We start from the raw sequence: 21,535 nt of genomic DNA on the forward strand, positions 1-21,535 counted from the left end.
TGCCAACTTGAAAAGTGAAGCAGAAGTCCCAGCAATGATTTCTCCCTATCCAACTGTTAACTTTGTCTCAAAATTGGTGTATAGCTTGATCTTCAAGTCCTTCAATATCATGCCAATTTTCACCTCAATCCGACTAATAGATCTTTAGATATCATAGAAACCCTACCCAACCTCAAATTGCCACCTTTTGAAACCCTCTTGTGCTAAAAACTAGATATCTCTAAACCACGCCGTTAGATTATCACAAAATTTTGTATACACTTAGCATACTCAATAATCCAAATAATATCAAATTTTCAACTATAGATGTTACACCAATTGCACGAACTAGTTAAAATTGCTAGCCCTAATTATATTATATAAAACACAAATCACTAATACAAATCCTAACTTTGAACAACAATTGCTAAGTCTTCTAAAACCCTCTCAAAACAATTCTTATGTCTCTAAAAAGAACTTCAAGCTAACTCTCAAATCCTAACCTTTGATCTTTGAATGCCTCCCTATTTTGCCCTTGGCCGTCATTTTAGTGGCTAGAGATTTGATTTCGACCCTATCTCACAAATGGTTGACCATGAGTATCAACCTAACCTATCCTAAGGTTTTTTTAGCCCAATCCTACTCTTAACTTAACCCTAGTACCAACCATACTAATTATTTATCTCTTCTAACTTAATTTTATTAATTTATGGTCTTTCTAAGGTAGTAGAAGAGACTCTACAATCTAGAAGGTAAAATTACTAACTAACCTTCAACCTACTTACTATTAAGATACGAAAATAACCTAAGAGGATTTTATAAAAGCCATGTTTAGATACTTCAAATTATAATTGAGCTAAGATAATTAGATATTAATTAGAAATTCAACTTTGATTACAATTTCACTATATAGTCGTATTACATCATGACAATGGATTATTTGAAACAATGATGGTTAAAGCTTGTACTTTGCAATTTGGATAGCAACAATGTGACATAATCAACATAAAAGTTATTAGTACCTCAAATTAGTTCCAAATATCCAAGGGCAACACTTTACAAGGTTACTTATCAAAATTTAGAATATGCTTGATTTTTTGAGTATTGCTAAGGAATATTTTCATAATTAGCCTACCACTAAGAAGCTTTTTACTCTAATTTGATGAAATTTGTTGGTTGAGAGTAGAAAAAATCTACAAACAACATTGAGGTGAATAAATCTAAGCTAAAAGAAAGAATCACTAACATGCAAAGCATAAGCTATTGAAAAAAGACAAGATAAGCAAGACTCTTAATGTAAACACCCTGTAAAAAATAACACAATTCCAACATAGATTATTGAATTTTTAATAAAATATAACAATATAATTTTTAAACAAAATTTGAAACTTTGGTAGAGAAGCACAATACAATTCTATTACAAAACTTTTAACTTACAAAACAACCATCCAAAAGTCCAAATCTAATTACAATATTAAATCTAATAATTTTTATATTGATACACAAGTGCAAGTCCAAGCTAGCAAGTTTGATGCAATCAATCAAGTAATCTAATTCAATACACTTAATTTTGCTAAAGCAATGTATATTATCAAGTAATGCTTCAAAAGATGCATATTATCAATCAATGTTTTAATGCTGAAGCAATGTGTACTATCAAGTAATGCTTCATGTAGATGCATATTATCAAGCAATGCTTTAATGCTAGAGCAATGCATACTATCAAGCAATGCTACAAATTACTTGAAATGCTAAATGGAATGGATTATTTGTAAAAACAAAGGCATAGAAAGTAGATCTTTGCACTTACTTATATATTTCTTACAACTTTGTCTTTTTCAAAGCATAATACTAATTTATAAATAATAAATTATATCCTAAGATAATACAAATAAGCTCAGCATGAGTTTGATTAGAATAAGATATAACAACAGTAAAACCATAACACAATTTATATGAATTAAGATGTGTATAGAATACAGGTCCAAAATTAATAAGGATAATATTATATTTAATAAATTAAAATATAGAATCTTAAATAAACTTTTTATAATCCTTATTAATACTAATTAAACTTTAATCAATTCAAAATAAATTTAAAAGAAATTAAAAAATAAACACCAAAAAGTCATAAATTAATTTCAAAAATAAATAAATAAAGAAATCTTGAAATAATATAAAATAGAATTATCTTTTAAAATAATAAAAATAAAAATTCTAAATAAATAATAAATAAATTCTAATCCAATCTTAATTTAATCCTAATTAAAATCTTAATAAATCTTAACCAAATCTTAGATCAAATTCTAATTTAATCATAATTGAAATTCTAATTAAAATCTTAATAAATCTTAATCAAATCTTAGATCAAGCCTTAATGAAATCCTAATAAAATCCTAAATCCTAAACCAATACTAAGAAAATTTTAAGTAAATTTTAATCAATTATTATAGCTATTTGAAATATTAATATATATTAATTGAATTATAGGTCTTAACTAAAATTTCACTTAGACTTCAATCAACAAGAAATTTACAAGCATACAAAATTTGAGAAGAATTGGAGTTACCAATTGTAAGGAAAGCACCCAAATCCTCTTGATTGTTGGCTATCCTTCTTCTCTAATTTGAATGTTAATCTTTCAACAATTTTTTTTTCTTAGTGAAATATTTGATTGATCCAAAAATTGGATTGTATATAGGTATTTAAATTTATATTTTTTCACCAATTTTTGTTTCAATAAAACAAGTTAATATTGCTAAATTGTAAAATCCTTCAGTAATCCTAAATTTCAATTATTTGAGACTATAACCAACAAAAACTCTCATATTCTTCAATCTAACCACTTGATTTATTTCAATTTTTTCACATACATTTACAATAAGAACAATTAAATTTTTTAAAAATTTTACTTGTAAATATCTTACAAAACTCATATAATCTTCAAATTTGTAAACTTATTTTTATTTCTCAAAACCTAAATCCACCAAGTACATTGTTAATTTTAAAAATCCTCATAACCTCAATATTAATCCAAATGACATGAAATCAATTCTCAAAAATCTTTCCTTAAGTTTGCTCTTAAATCAAATTCTTGAATTGACAAAAGAACATTGGAGTTGCTGTAGGGATGTAATTTTAAGCCTTAGGATCTGATTTTCATCCTAGTTCACAATTGGTCCTCTTTAGATATCAATTTTTAGTAATTTGAGGTAATTTTTTAAAAATATATTTATAATTCTCTTCTAAATATACACATATCAATTACTTATCTTGTTTATTTTAATTTGACGTATTTATGCTTCTATAAAATAAATAGAAGTTTTTTCTATAAAAAGAAGTATTAAGACTAATTTTTTTACTATATTCCTATCTTTTATCCTTATTTTTCTACTACATCTTTCTATTAGGCTCTTCTATAATAATACCTATATTTTTATTGTTCACTATATAGTCATGTTACTATATGATAATGCAAATCATATCTTCTCAAAAAAAAAAATTCTTTATTCATTTGAGAGATTTGTTAAGCTTGAAAAATAACTCAAATAAAGGATTGTTAAAGAAGATAGATGTGCCAATTCATTTAAAAAACTTGTCAAACTTAAGCATCCTCTCAAGTTAAGTTTTATCAACAAAGAAAGATTTTTTAATTCTTTTGAAAAGCTTGTTAAGCTTGAGCAACCTCTCAAATCAAGTGTTGTCAAAGAAGAAAGATTTTTCAATTCATTTGATAAGCTTGTCAAGTTTGAGTAATTTCTCAAATCAAATGTTGTTAAAGAAGAAAGATTTGCCAATTTACTTGGAAAGCTTATCAAGCTTGAAGAACCACATAAATGATTTTTTTTAAAAAAAACTAAATTTTTCAATTCATTTGATATTATTTTAAAATTTGTGTTATGATTTAAATTTAAATTTGTTAAAGATTTTAGGTTTTTGATGGCTTTTAATAATACTTTATATTAATTAGAATAATATAAGTTAAGTCTTAATAATATAATAATTATAAATAGTATCATTGAAAATATTTTATTTAATTAAAATCCTATTATAATAAATATTATTAATTCTTCAAATATTTTTAAAAAATAATTATTGCATATTATAGATGATAAATTTAGTTTCTCAAAAGTATAAAAAAAACCTAAGTAATTCCTTAATAATAAATCTTTAATTTTTTAGCATATTTTACTAAATAAATAAATATTTCAAAGATATCTTCATTTGACTTTCTATCAATATTACATACTAGTCTTTATTGAGAATAAAAGTGTAATCCTTTTATGATAAAACGTTTGATCATATTTTTCATATTATTACTAAGTAGAATGCCTTTCAACTAATAAATGATACAACAAAAAAATAATTAAAAATTATAATCTTTTGCAATATAAAATACTTAAAACATAAACAAATTTCAAATTATTTCACATTGCAATATACAAATAATATAAAATTATTCTTGAATTATATTAAAATATCTTTTATCTTAATTAATTAATTTTTATTAATAAATTTATTTATTTTATTTTATTACTATTTGAAAGTATTATCTTTGTTCTTAATCCATGCACTAACATTATATTCATATTCCAAATTTTTGTGTCTTTGCATTTTTTATTTTATTTTATTTTTTTAATAATACTTCAATCTATATCTTATAATTAATCAAATTCTTTTATTATTTTATTTATATATTTATTTTATTTTATTATTTATTAATTAACCAATATATCTAAAATAATATTTGCATCTTTTTTTCAATTCCATTTTTCTTATTAGTCCATATTTGTAATTTACTCTCTTTCATTGTACGACATTAATTCAAATTATTACAAAAAAAAATATGTTAAAAAATATATTCTTTTCTTTAACTTTTAAAGTATCAAAACTTATTTTTAAAATAGCCCATAGCTAATGATTATTTTTTTCTTCATATCTATCTAAATAAATTCTTTTCTTTAATTTTTACAAAGCTCTTTTCTAACATCTCAACTTTTTTTGTTCTCCTAAAAATGAGCTTATAACTTTCAAATTCTAAGTTAGTCCATTACAAGATTTTACAATTGGTTTTCCAATCTCAATAAGTTCTCTAGGTAATATGTTATCATCTCTACAAGCATAAGTTGAAAACAACTTCAAACTTGTATCTTTGTTAAGTTCTTCAATATCAAATTTATGAATCTCTATAGCATAGTCTTTTACTATCTTACAATTTTTTTTTGTCATAATCAATATGCTATCTTTATTAGAATGTAGAACATCCATAAATACTACATCGTTAATATAACTTTTATTCTTCATATCATCCAACGTTAATAAAAACTTTTTGTTCATTAAAAATTCTTTCATCATTTCTTGTGCTTCTTCCAAATTCTTTGGTTTTAATTAAAAATTCAATTGGTTCAAAACTATGTAAATTGTTGAAAAAACATTATATTTATTTTGAATATTTTCAAATTAAAGAAAAAAAATACTTAAAGAAAATTGATGTAACCAAAACATTATATTTTAGAGAATTTAAGAAAGAAAATCATGAAAAGATGATATTGAAAGATGTAGATGTTAATATGATGTTAATATGATGTTAATATTGAAAGATGTAGATGTTAATATGATGTTAATATTGAAAGATGTAGATGTTAAGTATGATATATCATACATGTGTTGCATGTCATCAAATGTAGTCTTTACTAATGTAGTCTTTCTTATTCTATCTATACCAACAAAATATTATGCATATATTCTTCTTTTGCATAATTGTTTAATGTTTGAAAAATGTTCTTTTATATCCATTAATTTGTCTTCATTATCATATCTTTATTCAAATAAGCAAATCATGAAGTTAATAAAAAAATACAATTTATACTATAGTTTCTAACCAAAAAATCTAAGTACAAGTTTATATTTTGATACTACAACATTATTAAAAAACATATGTTTGAATATATAGATCTTGAAATCAAATACATCAAAGAAAATCTCTAATATAAGACTTATCAATAGAATATTAACATCTACATCTTTCAATATCCTCTTTTCATGATTTTCTTTCTTAAATGCTCTAAAATATAATGTTTTGGTTACATCAATTTTCTTTAAGTATTTTTTTTTTCTTTAATTTTGTCAATCTCTTATAAATATCTGCAAAACTTGGTCTTTATGAAGCATCTAAAGTCCAACATTCTAACATCAATTTGCTAAGATCATCACAATTTGAAGATAACTTTGATCTTTCACACTTTTTAATTCTTTTTAATAACTCTTCTTTATTAATTACACTATCAAATAGAATTTTTCTTAAAAGAAATTTAGAACATGTGATTACAAAAGAATATACGTTTGCTTCAAAAACATAAGTATTTATTGATTCTATTATACTTCTTAATACCTTTGGAGTTGTATATCTTATACTTCCATATATGTGTTTATTTTCTTTAACTTTTGAATTCCTTCCTAAATTGATCTTTGACCAATCAAAATCAATTAACTTCATAATAGCATATTGAAAACCATTATTAGATTTACCATCATCTATAATATTAAGTAGCATATTTTTTGGCTTTAGCTCTCAATGGACAATTTGCATGTCATGTAAATAATACATCTCTCTTGCAAATTTGATAAATAACATCAATATGAAAGTAATATAGCATTTCTCTTTTTGTCTCTAATATATTGCTTAAACTTCCTTGCATTAATTCCATTACCAAATATACTTTTCTATTTGAATTATTTATTGTTGAGGACTCACTATTCTCATTTGTATTACTTTTTGTCGCATAAAAATATTTAATCAAGTTTGGATGGCTTGAGTTAGCTAAGATATCTAATTCTTACATGAATATTGCATTCAAAGCAATATCCATTATTTTTATTACACTTGAAAGTCCAAACCACTTTAATTTATAAACATCTCCAAAGAAACATTATTTATGGCTTTTATAAATTCTAAACTTTTGATATCACTTGATACTTCTAAAGAATTCAACTCTCCATCTTCAATCTTATTAATAGATAGTTTGCCAATCCATGATTTTTAAATTGCACATCTTTATTTGCACACTCCAATCTTTTGTGAAGTTCTTTATTATCATATTTAACTTCTTCATGGGTAGAAACACCAAAAAATATAAGTGTAATTTCCTCCAACTATTCTGGACACTTCTTTGAAAGTAAATCAATTCCTATATTGTAACAAATTATCAAGTTCTATAATAGCTCTCTAAACATTTCTTTGTTTCTTATTTGAAAGATACTTGCTTCACACTAACATTATTGTACATTATCTTTTATCAACATGTATATTCTAAATATTATATATTGAAATTCACAAAATAAAATTTCATATTCACTTCTTCCTTTGCTGTAAGTTCTTAAGCCTTCACATACATTGATAACATGGCCAAGTGGTTTGCAAATATTTGTACATTGATTTTTATTCAAAAAACTTTAGTCTTTGATAAAACTTCAATATTCTTGATTGTAATTATGACATTAAATAAGCACATCTCATGTTTCAACTTTTGTTGCTTTGAAAACACTCCTAATACCCTCCACAAACTTATTACAAAGTTTTATAATAATTATAAATCTCAATTTACAACAAACAAATAAAACCTCCATATTGTTGAAATATACTTAGTAAAAAACTTCAAAAGATAGGCCATAATAAACATTTGAATAATATGTATAATTTGTCTTCAATCACATGAATACAACCTCATTAGACATTTAAAAAAAATTCAATAAATTCTTATCACTAAAAAAAATCTTCAAGGTAGCAAAAATTGTTTCTAATATACTTCACATGAAAAGAAAAGAAAAAAAATCCCTATTTATATTAATGATTCTTTCAATAACTTTTTACCATCTCTCAATATTTTTTATATAATAAATATTTACACATACAAATAAAATAATACACAAATATTAATTTTAAATATTTCATAATCTACACAAAATCATTGTGAATGATTCTCATACCTTAAAAAATAACTAGCATTTGATTCTTGAACATATTTCTTTGTTTACTCAAGTAATCATAGATTCTTGAAATCTTATTTGATTACCACAAAACCTTCAGACAAAAACAATGTATATGTTAATACAATTGATTTGTATATGAATTTCTAAATATGTTTCATACAAACTAATTCGTATCTTTAAGAAACATTAAACTAAAACATTTTTCCATAGTTCTATCCATCTTTTAATACTTGTCTTATAATACCAACTATTAAAACTATTTTATAAATATGATATACTACAAAATACATACTAAAATACTATATTAAAATTATCATCTCCTCTTATTATGATTGGCTTCTTTCTCCAATTCATTGTGTTTCTTTAATCACTTATTATACACAATTACAATTTAATACAATACATAGAAAATATATATATATATATATATATATGCTTTACATCACAATCATATCAAGCCTTATTTTCTTAACAAAATAAATTAAAAATCCAACCTATACAATCAATCACATAAACTTCAAGTCTTCTATGTTTTATAAATCTTCAAATATTATCTTCAACGATTGTCTTGTGCTATACAAACACAATCGTTCCCTACAGCAATGTTACATTCAATCAATTCATCCAACCGGTTGGACACCTCAATTCAATATGGAGTTACAATACTTTCTCTATCTATATGATGATTTCATATGGATTGAATTGTTTATAAGTGTAGTGCAAGTCAACTCACCAAATGTAGGCTGAAGTAAAAACAGCACACTAAGGCTCATTGGTTCATGCCTTAACAGCAACAAGCAACTTCCTCTTCAGTGGAGGGGCTGACTTGGTTAGTGCTCATCAAGAATCTTGCCTTTCTCAAAGAATTGCCATCATTTCTGCAAAGGCCAGTTCATGTTGAGTTGTAAGCACGATTATGCATTACAGCTTGTACGTATTTGAGATTCAGAGAGTCAGGCTCCCATTGGGCAACTAATGCAATTATACGCTGCGGGTGTGAGATCACTTTCTACTCTCACTTCATCGTCTATGCCATCACCTACGAAAACAATAGTGAACTCAACTATTTGATTAGTATCAGGCACATGGTGAGGTTGTGCTATGGCGCCTTATGTCGAAATAGTTGAATGTATAAAAAATATTAAAAACATCGACGCTTTCAGTGTGTCTACAAATTAATTCATAAATAAATTACTTTTGTATAAACATTTCTCTAGCAATGATAAGAATCTATGATCCTCTGTGATGGCATTCATTTCATGGAACAGTATGATTGCGTGGCCCTCATCCAGAGAATACACAACATATCTGCATTGACATTCACTTTTTTGTTCCAAGCATGAGGTGCTGAATGGATTGAGCGAAAGCTCACGATGCCATTGCGGGTGACCGAGCACGCTTGATTGTTCACGCGCTTGCATAGGATACAGCAAGCATGAGCTTATGCAATTTGATTGTGCCAATCAAGCCTGATGTCTAGTTTCCAAGCATCACCTCGAGTACTACACTCGAAACACAAAAAGCCATCGTAACAATCTTGGAACCAAAAAAAAGAGAAAAACACAGGATTACCTACTATCAACGACTCCTTGCTCTCACGTTGCGGCACAACAAAGTTACGATATATGTAAGCACATATTCAAGCAATTCGGAGTGAGGAGAGAGTGCACATCTGCAAGGGTTTAGAAGCAAGAGCGAGGGGAAGTGAAGGGGAGGAGGGGGCGAGGATGTGTGGTGTGCTTGGAATCCTACACGGGGCGGATGAAAAGGACACCAATGGATTACATCATCCATAAGACGAATGAACAAGCACGTGTAGTTGTGCACGGTGCATGCGTTGAAAGGAGCCATCTTTCGTGGGAACGATGCTCCGGGGCTTCGCCCCCATGATCGTGCTGTCTGTCAGTGCCCCGTTCATCCTGCTTCGGAGTTGATAAGCTTTTCGTGGCCTCGGTGGATGCGCTCAGGGACTGGGATTTCCAGTCCCGCCTGTAAGTCGTGTTGAAATCTCGGAGGGATGACATGATCCTTCCACCTGATTTCCTCACGGTTGCGGTGTTAGTTCCAATTGTAGTTGTAGAGTTACCGTTTTTTTTCGATCTATTCCTCGAGCTGAATGGGTGGAAGCATGAAATCAGCATGGATGGACATAATTCGTAGCGATCAAAAATTGTTAGTAGGCAAACTTGGAGAGGAAGTGGTGTCTCAGTTAAGAGCTGGTTAAGTCACAACTTTCGGTACATACATCATGGGATATTTAACAGTTCCTTGAAGTTCTCCAGGAGGGGGAGAGAGGGTGCACCAGTACAACTGATGGTGTGCTCTTGATCAAACTGTGATTGTCACAAAGCTCGAGATTCCGAGGGTGTAGTGGCGATCACTCCTATGCAACCCTTGATACCGGAGTCTAATATTAATATACTTTACCTGCATTTCGTAACTAGATTCATTCATTCAAGTACCCACCATTGACGAGATGGTGTGGTAGATCTGAGGGGAAAAATGTGGGAGGTTATGAGCAACATGCACATTGCTTCATATTTGCAAGAATTGGGCATGCTGTAGCAAAATTTGCAGCTGGAAATGGCAGGGCGTTGTAGAGATTCTAGCTGCAGCGTTGCGGTGGAGACTACGCAAGCTTAGACACCACCAGTGCACTGAATTACGCGATCGAATCAAGACCCAAATTCTCCTCCCCACACAGGGTTAACAACCAACATGGCAGTCAGAACGAGCATCAGGTTCCACCTGCTCTCCATTATCTATTTAAGATAGTTTGCTGATCGGTTGCCTAGCTTCCAGTTATGTGAGTATGGTTCCCTAGCTTTTGAGACGGGGTGGGCAAGGAAAAACATCGAACACATGCTGGTTGAATTTCAAGAGTGACGTTTCTGTGAGCATTAAGATGGTGAGAGTCATTCAGGAGGGCAAAAGATTCCTCATATTTCTCTTGGCAAACAAGCAGAATGGCAGAGTAGTGGTTCAATTCAGTCACTACCAGAACACGTTACCTCCTCGGAATTGTATGAATGCTTCAACTCTGTGTTTCCTGCGTGATAACTTGTCATGCAACGTGCTCTTGTCGGTTGTGATGATCTTAAAGTAAAGCTCCAGAAGCAGCCCACATTGTTCTACACTGCATCCAGTTGCTTACACAACTGGCAGATGCATCACTTCTGCAATTGGAAACTTTATTAGAACTGCATATTCGCGGCTATGCCGTGTAACTGCGACTTGAGAGCTTAAGGATTAGCATCATCCTCGTCCAAAGCCATTCGCTGCCACCAGCACCAAGACACAACTCCTGATAGTTGGTTTCTAAATCACCGATTTAACCGAGAATTTAAACAAATTCCATGTGGGCGATCCACCGCACACTGTTTGCGAAAATTCTCCTTCTTTGTGAAGCATACAGACACAGCTAGAAGATTCTCCCTCAAGACATCTCTACGATTGTCTTGAGAGTGAAGTTAAAGATTTAGACGAGAATTTTTGTGATGAGGAGGATCCAGCGCACCTTGTCTGTGAATTGCATTCCGGACAGCTTCGATGGCAGCCACCTCACTCTCTACTGTCATCTTGTCTGCATTTATTTCTCGTCTTACCGATTGATGATAAGTGACGGTATGCGGACTACTAAGAACGAAACTTGAATGGAAAGTTTCTTGATGTTGGTCGGTGATTCAATTCCACCGATTCCTTGTTCGATACTTCAGTTCAATAACTCGACTTAAGTATCACCTTGGAACCATTGTAACCATTTCCACGCTTCATGTATACATCTCTGCGAGTCGCCTTTCCATACTCTAGTGTCTAACGATTTGATTGCTAACCGATTGTAGATTAGAAGGAGAACACTGAACTCGATGAGTTTGATATCTGCAAGTGGTGTTGACAACGGGCGAACATGGAACTCCTTACCTCCAGAATTACAAGATTTGGTTCTTGCTCGTTTGGACCTAACCGATCTGTACAAGGTCGTCCGAGTTTGCAAAAGCTTCCGGGAAGTAATATACCGAGAGAGCTTCAGGCAAGCGCGCGCTCGTCTACGCCCGGTAGAGTGCCCTCTCGGTCCCACACTGTTTTGTGTGGAGAAGAATCGGTGGCATTTGTGGGGGTTCGATTGGAAGAATCATAGTTGGCTCAAGTTACCCCCGTTCACCGACTCGATTCCAGCACCGGATCCTAAACTTTTTAAGGACTTTCTGATTGCGGGTCATCATGGCCTCATCTGTGCAAATATGGGCAAGGCCTCTGAACCTGAGAAGCTGTATATCTTTAACCCTCTGACAGGAGAAGCGCAACAACTGCCTCCTTTGCACCATCCGCGCCACCCAGTTGTCATATCACTGCAGGTAACCACGCCCGGCAGAGCAGATTTTCGAGTGATTGCAGTTGGGAGTGCGGCAGTTGGAACAGGGTACCTTTCTAGAAAAACAGAGGTGTACTGCTCAGTCAAAAGACGATGGGAAGTTGCTGGGGATGTACCGGGTGAGGATTTCTCCATAAACGAATACCAGACTGGACTCTACTGCAAGACGCTAAATTTGTTGCTATGCACAGGATTCATGGTGGACAGAAGGAAAGGAATTCTGGCTTTTGACGTGGGAACAAACGAGTGGCGAGCACAGTGGCATTGTCCATTTTTCAGGTTGCGTTGTGTGGACCGTGCTGTGACAATTAACTTCGCCATTGCCCAGCTTGAGGAGTGCAACGGCGTGATCCACCTTTTCTCCGAGCAAGAGACTGGCGGTACTGTCACGCACTGCATCGACAGGCTTGACTTGGGGATCGAAGGAACATACACATGGACCAGGAGACTTACACTATCGAGACGAGGAACCCGAGCTTTGTTAGTCTATCCAGAATTCACATGTGTCCCAGTGGAAGAACACAAACTGTGCATCTTCAACACAGTACAGTTAACTGGAGATGTGTACGACATGAGCAAGGAGACAGTTGAAACTTCTCACTTTGAATCCTTGCCAACACCTCCTGCTTTACTAGATAACAAGACCCTTTTTTATAGTTTGAACCCTTTGAATTATTATTTCCAGCCAAGTTTTGGGGTTGTTCTGTCAAATCTCAAGTGAGATGAAGACATTGTAAAACATTTATTTGATGTGAGGGTTGTTGAAAATCAGCATATACAAAAAGAGCTTACAGGCATATTGAAGATTTCAATAATAGAACTGTAACCAAAAACGAGTAATTGTAGAAAATAAAAGTTGTTAAGGAGTCTCTACACTTCAAGTGGCTTCTCTCTCAACATCACAAGCAATGTATATTCATTTACAATTCAATATATGAACTATTGAAAAGCATCACACCTAGATTTATAACTATTAGAATAAATATTGTAATTCCAATATAGTATTAGAGTGTACTTTTTGAAAATTTAGAAATTCTAAGAAAGAAGTAAAAACACTCAAAATAGGAAGAAGTTGTGTCAAAGATATCCTTCACAAAAATTGGTGCACTAATAAACCTTCTTCCTAAAAAAATATGGCTACAAAAAGCCTAGCTATTAATGATTGGCCAAGATTTGATGGCTCTTGATACATAATTTGGAGATAAAAAATACAAATGATGATTGAAATTAAAGAAATGTAGGAACTTGTTTCTAGTAAAGAGAAAGAACCAACACCTATTCTAGAAACAAATGTGACTTCACAAACACCTCCAACAAATCAAGTTGCATTACTTACATAAAAAAAGAAAAAAAAAAGAAAAAAAAGACTACTTTGTGTTATGGACATTCAATAGGAAGATTTTAAAAATATTTTTAGAATATTCTATTAAATTTTAGAAGATTCTAAAATATTCTTAGAATATTTTTAAAAGGTTTTTTTTAAATATTTTAACAAATTTTAGAAAGTTCTTTGAGAATTAAAGAAGTTGTTTGTGAAGTTTCTTAAGATTGCTTCATCTTCAAGCAATATGGAAAATTTTCAAGAAGCTTCTTAAGATTGCTTCATTTTCAAGCAACATGGAAACTTTTCAAGAAGCTTTCTAATACCTAGTATATATTGGAGTCGAGGTTGAAGGAATCTTCAATTTCAATAATTTATCTCTTAGAACTTTAGCTTACTCCTATTGATGTTGATCTTGTATTGATTTGCTTCAATCAAGTTCTTGTTAGCTTCTTGTCGAAACTCTTTTGTTCAACTTCTTATTTTAATCTCATGCATAGTGTATTCATGACACTTTGCTCTTGTTGCTATTTGGAATTGTATTAACAATACCATCTTCTTACATATTGGAGCATGCAAAACTACTAATGAAGTACAGTTAGATTTCAAAAATACATATTTTACAAAAGACATGATCACTCAATTATATTTATAAGAAAATTTTATTATAAAAAAAATGTAAGCAAAAAAATTGTTTCAAAAAATTTACATTACTTCAAAACTTTGTTCCAATAATGTCACTTTATTGACTATTCCATTAAAAATGGAAATACTTACTCTAATGAGATCTATGCCATCATAATATAGTACCATTATATAAATCTTATACATAATGAGAATCGTAATTCTTTCCAAATTAATAGCAATCTTCTTTTAAGATGAGATAGCCATAAAAGACTTATCTTCATAATCACATCCATTCTTTGCTAGCCGTAAAAGAAAAGATGAGTGGCAACCAAGATTTTCTACAAAATTCACCTTAAAAGACCAAACGAATTCAAAAATTAAATTAAACTAACAACTCTATGTCTCTATTGCAAAAAAATAAGATAGTAGGATTTTAATTGCTTCAAAAATAAAGCAAAAATTAATACAAATTTTGTAGCAATTTTAAATAAGAATAGATGGAAAAAAAAAATATAGAAGTCAAAAAATATAGAAGAAATATCTCTCTTGCTTTTTGTCCATGTATATTTTATACAAATTTTTTGCTTCAAAAAATCTTTCTAATCATGCACCATTAAAAATGGATAGTGATTCATCAACATAGCTACTACATATTATTTAAATCATAACAAACAATAATTTATAAACTCTGAATCTTTTACTTTGGATAAGAATAAAGTCTATCTTAACAACAATACTACATTGTTAATACAATGATTCAAAAAACTATTTCAATGTTGGGATATTTTGAAAAGAATGGTATATTACACATAAATTGTAGTGAATAATGGCACGTGGTTTATATAGAAAATAAAGTACTCTTTTACAACTACCAAATGAATCCAAATTGAAAAGAATCTATTAGGTAATTGGAGAGCTTTGACCAATCTAATTTGAAATAGTATTAAAATATTTTTTTGAGTGTGGTATTCAATTACATATCAGTACTTTGTAGGACCTCTTTTGGCCTTGATAATTGCTTCCAACCTCCTAGGTATACTTTCTTTTAACTTTTGGCACAAAATTGCTTCAATATTATTCTATTTCTCAGCTATTCTTTCTCATAATTTCTAAACTCTCTTTGGTTTTATTTTCCAAGACTTGAGATGGTATTTGAGGTGCTCCCAAAGATATTCAATGGAATTAAGATCAGAAGATTGAGCAAGCCAATCTATTACTTTAATTCCATGATGTTCAAACCACTTCTATGCTAGTTTTGAATTATGCTGGGAATTGTTTTCTTGTTGAAAATTCACCTCTTCTTTAGAAATGTTAGATTCTTCAATGCTAGAAAGTAGGTATTTTTTAAAAATTTCCACAAATTACTTGGTATCCATCTTTTCTTCAACCTTTGCCATCCTCCTAACTCCATTCTATCCCATACAATCCCATACCATTATATTTTCACTTCCATGCTTAATTGTTTATTGGATCTTCTTATCAAGCAAGGATTGATCCTTTTGTTTCCACACCCACTTTCTGCCATCTGATCCAAATTTGTTGATTTTTGTCTCATCTGACCAAATAACCCTCTTCCAATCCTCCACAGTCTATTCTTTATACTTTAGAGTAAAATCCAAGCATTGTTTTTGATGGTGGTGTCATATTGTAACATGACTATATGGTGAAAGATAAAAATATGAATCTTATTATAGAAGAACCGAGTTAAAAGTTAAAGTAGAAAAATATAGATAAAAGATAGGAAGGTTATAAAACTTTTAGTAGTAATACTGTCTTTTTAGAAAAGTGGCTTCTATCTAATTTTTAAGGCCATAAATAAGGCAAAATAAAATAGATTAGAAAAATAAAAGATATAAGCATATGTAGGAAGAAATTAGGAGTTGGTTTTAGTAGAATTTACATCAAATGGGGCAATAATTGATACCTAGCAAAGACTAGTTACCAACTAGGATTGAAATCAGATCGTGAGGCACAAAACCACGCCTCAACAATAATTTTGAGATTCTTTTGTTAATCAGAGAGCGGAATTTGAAAGGAGACTTGATAGAATTTCTTTAAGCATTGATTTTGAATGATTTGAGTGTGTATTGATTTTATAAGAGCCTTGCAAAGTTAGAGTTTGTTTTAGGTGACTTTAGATTTGCAAAATAAAATGGATGATACTTTTTGGAGAATTTTGTAAGTTTTGTAGTAGATCTACAAGTGAAATTTTTTAGATTTTTGAATGTAATTGTGCTAGATGTATGCTATGAATATGGGATTGATTGAATAGTTAGATTGAAAAGGATGAAGGTTTTTGTAGGTTATATTCTTGAAACTTAGGGTTTTGAGGACTAGTAAGGTTTTCTTAGATATTTGTCAATTTGCTAGTTAGATCAAAGAATTTTTCTTCAAAAATGTAGTTAGCTTTATTTTTCACAAATGTATAAAGTTTTGAAGCAAAGTAATGGTTCAATTAGGAGTAATTGGCTCTGGGAGATTAGCATCAAGGTTGGAGAAGGAGGCCGGCTGATACCCAAGCACATTTTTGAGATCATTGTCTATTTGATAATTTTGATTTTTTTTCATATTTTTTGTGCTTGTTTTTAATTTAATTGTTTTTAACTCGATGTGCTTGTTTTTAATTTTTTTTTCATTGATTTTAACTCGATGTTAAGAGGTGTGCAAAATTCGAGTTAAAATCAATGATTCATTCATTCATTATTGAGGTTTAAATTTGCTATAGGAATTACTTGGGATTGATTAAAGTTTGGTTTAGGATTTGGTTTATGATTAGGATTCAGATTTTGGATTTGATTTAAGATTTGGTTAGGATTAGGATTTGGTTTAGGATTGATTTGGATTTCTTTAGGATTTTTTAGGATTTCTTTAGGATTTTTTTAGGATTTTTTTGTATTTTTTTTATAATTTATTTTAAAAATAAAAAAGTAAAAAAAGTAAAAATAAAAATATAAATAAATAAATAAATAAAAACAAAAAATTAAAATAAAATAAAATAATAATAATAATAATAATAATAATAATTGGACTTAATTTATGCTTAATTATATTTGTTAAGCTTTAATAGTAATTTATATATCATTTTATTGAAGTGATTAGGACTTGTTGTTGCAAATTCTTTTTATCTTTCATAGCCAAGTGCCTAGTGCACTCTCAAGCAAACTTCACATAATATGACATAAATAGTGAACTCGACGTGAAAGCTTGAGGTGGTAGGTGCTAAAGTTTGTTTATTATTATTTTTATTTTATGGAGGACAAGAGTAAGAATTTTGAAGGAGCTTTGGCAAGAGCTTCAAGTAGAGCTTCTAATGGAGTTTTTTCTAAAAGATAAGGTATGTACATGGATCCATCCATTGCTAGTATGTTTCAAGCCTTTTCATTATCTATGCAACAAGAACAAAGCAATGATTGCAAAGAAGCTTTGGCAACCAAAGCATTATAAACAATGGTCAATAAAATTGATCAATTTGATGGAAAGAATATTTCAAAGTATTTAAGATGTTATGTACGGGAAATGGAATTAAATTGGATTTTTGAAAAGAAGATAATTGAACTATTTGGACTTGCCATACTACCAAAAATAAGAGAACATGTTTCATCAATGATAAAGCATTATGGGAATTCATGGAAGACTTTTTTATATACATTAAAAAACAAATATTTCTTAAAAGATACCAATTGTGTTACTAAGAAATTATTTCTAGAATGGATTGAGTGGCCTAGCAAGAATTTACAAGGAACAATGTTATTAAGAGAATTTAAGAGGTAGTATTATCAATTGTTGAAGATAGAAAAATTGACATTAGAGCCAAACAATATTGAATTATTTCTTCAAGCTGTTGATAGAGAATCACAAGAAAAATTGGAGTTGCTTCTTAAAGACAAAAAAGAAGATGAAGGGTTGACAACAAAGTGGAAAAATGTTGAAGATGTGGTAAGATTGCTTACAAAACAAGAAAAGATGAAAGATAGGATTAATATTCCAAGTATAGTACAAGCACCTAAAATTCAAGTACATACAATATGACCAACAATGCCTACTATTCAACCTCCAACATCTTTATCAAAGAAAAAAGATATGAGAATTAAAAAATTTATACATGGGATGCGGGATCTTCAAATCAAATTGACAAGACTTGAAGAAAAGACTTCTACAAATAATTTGAAGAGTGTTTCTAAACAAGGATATGTACAAAAGTGCATTTGGTGTAATGCTGCTTCTCATACTAAGAAGAATTGCAATGAATTTAATGATATAGTGCAGTAAGGAATTATTTACTAGAAATAGTAAAAATAATATTAAAAGAAATAAAGAATCTTTTTTAAACCAATTTTGGCAAGGGAACTATGACAGCATTGATTCAAGGTTATTTAATAAAAGATGGAGTAACAACATAAGACAGTATAAGTTATGATGCTAACGTAGGTGATGACTTTGATGGAAGTATAGAGACAAGTGGATTTTGGACTTCTGCCATTTCTACAATGCAAAAAGAAAAAAATGCATCAAGAAGCATTGTTGAGAACTAAAATTACAATATGAGGTGCAACAAGCTAGGAAGATTCTATAGAAGCTCTTTTAGTTCATGCATATATTGCTAAGAGTCAATAAGAAGTTTTGATGGAAGAAAAGAGATGGGAAAATTTTAATGATACAAGAGAAGAGAATTCTTCTAAGAAGCAAACTTAAGGAGACAAGGCTCATGAGGCAACTATACAAGAATTTCCTATAAAGGATATTTCAACAATATTGGAAGAAAAAACAAAGGAGAGAAAAAATAAATGTAAATCAACAGCTTAAAAGCTACTCTCTGATTTTGAAGCAGCAATAGATTTAAAGAAAGTGTTAGAAGAACATATATTAAATGCCAAAGTAAAATTCACATTGAAAGAGATTTTGAGAATCAAAAAGAAGGAGTTTCATGATGTTATCATTGACAATATTAAAAGGAAGAGACAATTAATGGGAAAAATTAAGATGAGTCATGCTATTAATGCAAGATTATGTAAGGATGAAGAAGAAAGTGATAAAGATTACAAGCAATCAATAAATGAAAAGAATGGTTATAATCAATGAATGTGTTTTGAAGAATATAGTGATAAGGAAATAGAAGCTTCAAGCCATTATACTCAAAAGTATTGAGTAAGGGCAACTACAGAAGTATTAATGAACGTAGGTAATATAGAAGAACTGATTGTTGCTTTAGTTGACTATGGTTCTGAAATAAATCTTATGTTTAGGGATCTTTATAAGAAACAAAGGTAATCAATTAATATAGAACATGGATGGACAATACGAATAGCTAATAATACACGAGTTTTTATTTTAAAAAAATCAAAGAACTTTTTTTTTTGACAAAAATGATACTACAATAGTATTATTTTTATTTTATGATAAATTATATCTTTTAGGTATAATAAATATTTTTAACAAAGATTTCCAATAAGCTACCATTGCCACATTTGAAAATATATTATCAATAAAAATAAAAGTATCATTCTTCACTACTATATCAATTCATGATTTTAGATGCCATTTACTTCGATTGGCTTCTATCACTATGCTACTATATTTTCAAATCTAGAAAGACATAGTCCAATACAAGGCTCTTATGTTCTTTTGTCACCTATCCTATAATGACTTCATTGATAAAGTGGCCTTACTCTATTCAACTTATTGGCTACCTTGAAACATCGCCGACCATTTTCTACTGTCTAATCTTGTTGCAGACCATCTTTGGTAATCTTACATTGCCACATCATACTCTATTATACTCAACTCGTCAACTATGCCTTTAGATATTGTATGATTAGTAATGATGTCTATTTACTTTGTATTTCTTACTTAGTATGTTCAATAATATGTCTTAGCATCCAAAGTCTCAATTATGACATATGTCAAGCTCACTACTCTTCATAAAAATGATAGTTTCGACTACACAAAAGAATCTTGAGAGTATCACCTTCTTCACCAAGGTGATATCATACTTAGGAGCCACCAACCCAAATACCAATTAGATTCTTTTTTTATTACTAAAAAAATATTCTGATCTTTGGTTTGTTTTTTATCTTATTATTAATCATAGAAAAATTTCTTAGTTTTAACACATACAATTGAAACAAATTATCATTAACCATCTTAAATAACTAATACAAAATAAAGCCATCATAATATTATATAATATGAATTCTTGCTTAAGAATGCACCAAGCACTTAGTTATAGAAAATAAATAGAAAATACAATAATAAGACCCTATCAATTCTAATAAATTTTAATTAAATTCTAAGTAATATTTAATAATTCTAATTAAACTTCTATCAATTCAAAAGAAATTTAAACAAAATTACAAAAGAAACATAAAAAAGTCATAAATTAATCTAAAAATATAATAATAAAGAAATTTTAAAGAAATAAAAAAATAAAACTCTTAAAGAAATAATAATAATCTTAAATAAAAATTAAAGATAAAAATATTTAAATAAATAATAAAAAAAACTTTTTAAAATATTAAAAATATAAATATTAAATAAATAATAGATAAATCCTAATTTAATCTTGATGTAGCTTTAATTATATCCTAATAAAATTCTTAAAATCTCGAATAAATTTTGAATAAATTCTAAATAAATCTTAATCAATTATTGCGGTTGTTTTAAAACCTCAATAATTTTTTTATTAAATTGTTGATCTTGATTAAAATTTTACTCAAATTTTAATCCACACATAGTTAATAAGTACACAAAATTTGTAAAAAATAGATCTTATAAATTAAAAGAAATACTCTCAAAACCTCTCAAATGTTGGCCGCTCTCATTTTTCAACTTAAATGTTGATCTTTCAATAGCGATTTATTTTCGTTGAACCATTAAATTACTTCAAAATTTGATAAATATATAGATTTTAAAGTCCAAATGGCTTTTACTATTTTTTTGCTTTAATCAAATTGACAAATGTTGCAAGATCAAGAAAACTCTCATTAATCCTAAATTTCAATTATCAAAGACTATAACCCTCAAAAACTCTCACAACATTCAATCTAATAAGTTTATTGACATAAAAAAAAACTACATAAATTTAAAACAAGCACAATGAAAATTTGACAAATTTTCACTCATAAATATGCTACAACAGTCATTAAATCATCAAATTTATAAATTTATTTTTATTTTTTAAAATAAAAATCTATTGAATACATCTCTCACTTTGAAAAGTCCTCAAAACCTCCATATGCCTTCAAATCACA

General features: G+C 29.2%; 1 protein-coding gene and 1 long non-coding RNA gene across 2 annotated transcripts; one reads left to right on the forward strand and one right to left on the reverse strand.

Moving 5' to 3' along the window:
- Positions 1-7,651: 7,651 nt before the first annotated feature.
- Positions 7,652-9,674, reverse strand: LOC149989222 (uncharacterized). Its single transcript, XR_016502818.1, has 3 exons — positions 9,541-9,674; positions 8,702-8,846; positions 7,652-8,059 (listed from the first exon to the last, which is right to left on the reverse strand). It is a non-coding gene; the product is annotated as an uncharacterized LOC149989222 (long non-coding RNA).
- Positions 9,675-10,013: 339 nt separating this feature from the next.
- On the forward strand, positions 10,014-13,271 carry LOC112282229 (F-box/kelch-repeat protein At5g15710). The gene is made up of 2 exons (XM_024519612.3): positions 10,014-10,709; positions 11,811-13,271. The coding sequence occupies exon 2, from the start codon at positions 11,835-11,837 to the stop codon at positions 13,059-13,061; it is 1,227 nt and encodes a 408-aa protein (XP_024375380.1). The 5' UTR covers positions 10,014-10,709; positions 11,811-11,834; the 3' UTR covers positions 13,062-13,271.
- Positions 13,272-21,535: the final 8,264 nt, after the last annotated feature.

This window comes from Physcomitrium patens, chromosome 5 (genome assembly GCF_059467195.1).
Source record: "Physcomitrium patens ecotype Gransden chromosome 5, ASM5946719v1, whole genome shotgun sequence".
Lineage (NCBI taxonomy): Eukaryota > Viridiplantae > Streptophyta > Bryopsida > Funariales > Funariaceae > Physcomitrium > Physcomitrium patens.

Coding starts and splice junctions, on each gene's coding strand:
- LOC112282229 (XM_024519612.3), top strand. CDS start 11,835: ATGAGTTTGATATCTGCAAGTGGTGTTGACAACGGGCGAACATGGAAC.